This window comes from Sinocyclocheilus grahami, unplaced genomic scaffold, assembly GCF_001515645.1.
Source record: "Sinocyclocheilus grahami isolate Dianchi unplaced genomic scaffold, SAMN03320097.WGS_v1.1 scaffold181.1, whole genome shotgun sequence".
Taxonomy (NCBI): domain Eukaryota; kingdom Metazoa; phylum Chordata; class Actinopteri; order Cypriniformes; family Cyprinidae; genus Sinocyclocheilus; species Sinocyclocheilus grahami.
Genome location: NW_015505360.1, coordinates 467,704 through 473,326, shown reverse-complemented (window position 1 = coordinate 473,326; position 5,623 = coordinate 467,704). Strand labels below are relative to the sequence as shown.

Sequence of the window (5,623 nt, the reverse complement as noted above, 5' to 3'; positions counted from 1 at the left end):
TAAGAACACCCTTACTGTTAACATAGGAATTAAGAGGGTAAGTAACGGTCAGGCACCGCTAATCAAATACCTTTTGATTTCAATACTCTGAGAAATCGCAGACAACCTAAGAATTACACCTCAGACTCTAGAGGCCTCAGTTAGCATGTTAAATGTTGTATACAATAAAATGTTGTGAATTCTTTGGAGTTAGTTGATGTGTTTCAGCACATTGTTACGGGAAGTGTACGTCCACAACAGGAGTTACACATTCTGTCTAGCATGTAACAGTTCAAGTTCACTTGTGTTTTTGCATCTTTTCCCCCCGGTAGAAATTACGGCACCCGTGTCAATCACTTGTTTGCATTATTTTATTTATTTGTAAGATATTACTGTTACTAAGGTTCATATAAGTGCATCCCTTATTTAAAATCATATTGATAACATGAGATTAATTTTTTTTTAACGTCTGTGTTAAATGATACTCAAAGTGAATAGTTATTTATATTTATTTGTTTAAAAAAACTCAGTTCTAACCGGCATGCATCTCGTGGTGATCACCGGTGATCGGTTCTGCGCAGATTTTGCTCATCTCAAACAAGCCTAATCTAATATGGAGAAAATGGGTGGAGTTCATTTAATGCATTCACTGAATAGGCAGAGTTTATTTCCACAGAAATTTTATTTAGATGATGATTGTGAAATTATGAATTGCTTAAAATTGGAAATTATGACTTTGTATTAAAAATAATATTTAAAAGTTTGTCATTTAAAAAAATATTTAAAAATAGTAAATATTGTTTTTACAATGGTTTAGGCCCTAGAGGGCCCTGATAGTTCCCCACTGTATCCCCATATATATATATATATATATTTTAAAAAAAAGGATACCCTATTGAATTCCATGGTTTTCCGAATCAGGACATAATAATAATAAAATAAAAATCATCTGGTCCTTTGCAGATCGTAAAATTTGAAAAATTAAACCTCAGATGAACAACAACACATAACATATAGCACTGTGACATTATTTATTTAACAAAAACTAGGCCAAAATAGAAAAGCCATGGGCGACAAACTAAGAACACCCTTACTGTTAACATAGGAATTAAGAGGGTAAGTAACGGTCAGGCACCGCTAATCAAATACCTTTTGATTTCAATACTCTGAGAAATCGCAGACAACCTAAGAATTACACCTCAGACTCTAGAGGCCTCAGTTAGCATGTTAAATGTTGTATACAATAAAATGTTGTGAATTCTTTGGAGTTAGTTGATGTGTTTCAGCACATTGTTACGGGAAGTGTACGTCCACAACAGGAGTTACACATTCTGTCTAGCATGTAACAGTTCAAGTTCACTTGTGTTTTTGCATCTTTTCCCCCCGGTAGAAATTACGGCACCCGTGTCAATCACTTGTTTGCATTATTTTATTTATTTGTAAGATATTACTGTTACTAAGGTTCATATAAGTGCATCCCTTATTTAAAATCATATTGATAACATGAGATTAATTTTTTTTTAACGTCTGTGTTAAATGATACTCAAAGTGAATAGTTATTTATATTTATTTGTTTAAAAAAACTCAGTAATCTTAGTGAAGTAGAATTATGTTTAAGAAAAATATCACAAAATTTTTCTTTTATTATTTTCATAACAGCTATTCTGCCTGATCCCTGTTACAACTACACTGTGCTGGACAATCCATGGAGAGCCAACAATAATACATATCCTTCAGCCAGAATATATGATTCCACCGTCAGCTGGAGCGGCTGGTATCGTCTCTTCATTAACAACATGAGTGCTCATATCCCAGACACTTGTGTGGAAAAATATAGCTGTAGCACTAATATCACACTGTGGATTCGTGGCGGACACCCAACAGTTGAGGATGGAGTCGTCACTCGAGATGTCTGCGGTAACTGGGAAAATTACTGCTGCTTTTTTGGATCTTTTCCCATTAATGTCAAAGCCTGTCCCAACAGTTATTATGTCTATAAGTTAGTTAGACCAACTATCTACCATGCAGCATACTGTGCAGGTATATTCACATGATATTCACGTTATATTCACATCTGCTCTTTGTATTATTTGTGTGTTTGCTGATTCATTGACATTCATCAGTGATTATTTATTTCAGTTGTTCCTAACATTATCAGCATCACTACAACCGTCACACCAGAGATGAGCTCAGCTGGTAATGTAGTCTGATGTGTCCTCTGTTGATTGTGTTTTGACTGAATGTTTGTGGATCTGTAGAATTGAACAGCTGTTTGAGAGTGTTTGTGTATCTAGATAGAAATGAGGACTAAAAGAGTGTGTGAAATGTGCAAGTTCAAAGCATTATAGACACTTGTGGTCTTTGTATTATTTGTGTGTTTGATGGTTTATTGATATCCATCAGTCTTTGTGTTTATTTTTTAGCCATAACTAACTTCAGCAGCACCGTTACAACAGTCACACCAACAACCATCTCAACTGTTAATGAAACATACTGTCTCATGAGCTCTTTTTATCTTCGTTGTTGTTGTTGTTGTTGATTAATTCATATTCATCAGTCGTTATTTATTATAGCTGTTCCTAACATCATCAGCACCGCTACAATAGTCAGACCAGAGACGAGCTCAGCTGGTAATGTAGTCTGATGTTTCCTCTGTTGAGTGTGTTTTGATTAATGTTTGTGGATCTGAAGAATTAAACAGGTGTGTGAGAGTATTTGTGTCTCTAGATAAAGATGAGGGAGAAAAGAATGTGAAACGTGCAGTTATAGATCATTGCAGACATTTTCATGCTTGCACAGTGTTTATATGGTTGCAAGGGCATGTAAAGAGGGTGAGGCGGAAGCAGAGGAAGAATCCATATGCGGATGTTTATTCAAACAGTCCAACAATTCCAAACACAGTGTCAGCAAAACAGTCAGAAAAAGGTGATCCAAAAGAGAAGTCAAAACGAACAGACAAACAGGTCATACATGTGGCAAAAGGCAGTGATACAAACGCTCAGTAAGGCAGGATAAACTGTCAATACTTTGCGAGGTAGCCATGTGGTGGCCATGTTAATATGGCCACCAAACAAGAAGTGGTTGCAGGGGAAGCAGGGGGAGTGCTAACAGCCAATACTCGGGCGAGGGCTCCCTCTGCTGGCGTGGTGTTACAGGGCAACAGACTGTGAGGAGATTGAGTGTCATATTAGTCATATTTAGTTTAATGTGGTTTTTTCATATTACATTTCACAATTTCACATTTTTGGTCGTCCCCACACTTATGGTCACATTTGTAATTTATTTTTGATCATTTCTTTCATATTTCATTTGCTGTGTTGTTTTAATATTGTCTTCATGTTGATTTCTGTCATTGCAGTTATAAATATAACGCTGCAGGAAGGATGCACCGTAAGTTGAGCTCCTGAAATTGAAGTTTTAGAGTTGGACTCTATCAATAATAGTTCAAAGAGCAGTGCAATAAGATTTGATTTGCGGATATTTGAAACATGAATGTGCTTTTCTCTTTATTGACAGATTTTGTTTATTAATATTGCAAAACATGATTCAAATCACAGTCTGTTCTGGGATTTCAGAGTCAGAGCTCTGGAGGATGTTTTCAAAATCTTCTTGAGCAGATCGAGAACATTACAGCTCAAGTGCTTCCTTTGGATGTAAGTCTTTAAGAAAAAAAAAACGATTAAAATAAGCAAGTCAAAATGTGTTACATAATTATTGACAGATTAGTGCTGTCTTATTGTCTCTGTTGACATTTTCATGTACAGTAACTGTATTTGTCTGAATTAGACTGTGAAGAACATTTTGACTTTGGCCTTCAATGCTTCAGAGAAGATTTCAGAGTCATCATCAGCAAACCCAGCTGAACTAGCCTCCAATGGAAACCGTGTGTTAAAAGCCAGTGAGAAACTCATTTCCACATTAGTGAAGCAGACGGATACAAGTGACAGCGTCAGTTTTACTCTTCCTGCTGTAGGTAAGTAAAGACAGTTACTATTGCTGGTGAACCTGAGATATAATCTACAGTAATGGCTTGTTCAGTTGTTTTTATCACCCCTGTGTTCTGTGGGTAATTTACTCAAAAATCATGTGTTGCAACCAACTCACGACAATTCACACCAAGCTTTTATACATGCGTATTCTTCAATAATTATTTGGTGTCAGTCAGTGTTGAGTGTAACGCGTAATGTATGATTGTATGTATGCTTTACTGAAATAAATTACTTATCCGCTGAAAAAAACTAAAGTAGGCCTAAGCTATTCTGTTCATTTTTAGGTAATTACAGTTAGTTAGAATGTACTTGCGTTACATACTGTAAATAATGTCAACAGTTCTGTTGGCTATGAATCAATATTTAATTTAAAATCTAAATTGAACATCTGAAGGTATATAATTGAATGTGACCAGAGAAAAGAGCCACATCCCAGTGGGCACCTTGATGTTGAAAAGACTTCAAATTGACATAAAACATTGACGTCAAAAGTCAAATTACATCAAAAACTTTATGTCCTTTTCACATCCACTCACTGATGTTCTTTCGACCACCAAAATAATGACACAAAAGCAATGCAGTGAAAGATAATTTTATTCAGTAAACTTGAAATCAATAATGCAAATGTAAATTCAAAAAGAAACTCACCTATTCTGATTGTGAACAAAAATCAATAGTCCATATCTCGATCTGAATTTGGTTAGCTTTGCAGCGCTACTTCCTGATTGTTTAATGGCAAATTCTGGTTTTATGCTTGGATTCTACGGTTCCTTCTGCATTGTCCACATCACAGAAATCATTGGGCTGTAGATATGTGGACAGTGCAGCTGGGAAACGAGTTTTAACTGCAAAATGGAGTACAACTACCAAGTGAAATAGCGGTGTGCCATGGATTAACCTCATACACAAACAAACGGTTTCATGAGATGTCAACACATGTACCCACATGAGCTGGACATGAGGTTACATTTAATTTTAGGCTCCCCCGTCACCAGAGTTGGGACTTTCAAGTCACAAGCAAGTCTTCAAGTCATATCCCAAGTCCTCAAAGAGTTAAAGTTAATGAGATAATTAAGTGACTAATTAAATGATGATTGTGCATTAGTGATGAACACCTGCAGTTATTGAGAATTACAGAGGATCAGATGCTGATGTTTTATTGGTTAAAATGACTCAGTTGATTTCATCTAAGGCTATGGCTGAAGTCAGATGTAGTTCTTGTGTTTCTCTTTTCTTCAATGATGTTGATTGTTAACAGCAGGTGTTCATCACTAATGCACAATCATCATTTAATTAGTCACTTAATTATCTCATTAACTTTAACTCTTTGAGGACTTGGGATATGACTTGAAGACTTGCTTGTGACTTGAAAGTCCCACCTCTGACTGGGACACGTTTCAAAAGGAGATGAGGCAAATGGATGCTGTTTGAGGCTCAAACACACAAATCATTTATGTCAATGTGATGTCCATATGACATCCATTTGACATCTAAACCATGACATTAATTTGATGTAAACTGAATGTCAAACACATTGGCCTGCATATACATTAAACCCAATTACCACTGGAAGAAATGGCTATTTCTGTATATAGCCTAATATATATATATATATATATATATATATATATATATATATATTAGTCTTTTATATA

General features: G+C 35.6%; 1 protein-coding gene across 1 annotated transcript in view; it reads left to right on the top strand.

Annotated features, from left to right (window-relative positions):
- The first annotated feature begins 601 nt into the window (after window positions 1-601).
- LOC107594313 (uncharacterized) overlaps window positions 602-5,623 on the top strand; it is an 11,228-nt gene continuing 6,206 nt past the window's right edge. The window contains exons 1-5 of the mRNA XM_016284327.1: window positions 602-605; window positions 1,639-2,019; window positions 3,338-3,369; window positions 3,555-3,632; window positions 3,766-3,952. Of these exons, the coding sequence (XP_016139813.1) occupies window positions 602-605; window positions 1,639-2,019; window positions 3,338-3,369; window positions 3,555-3,632; window positions 3,766-3,952 (682 nt within the window). The remainder of the gene's footprint in view (window positions 606-1,638; window positions 2,020-3,337; window positions 3,370-3,554; window positions 3,633-3,765; window positions 3,953-5,623) is intronic.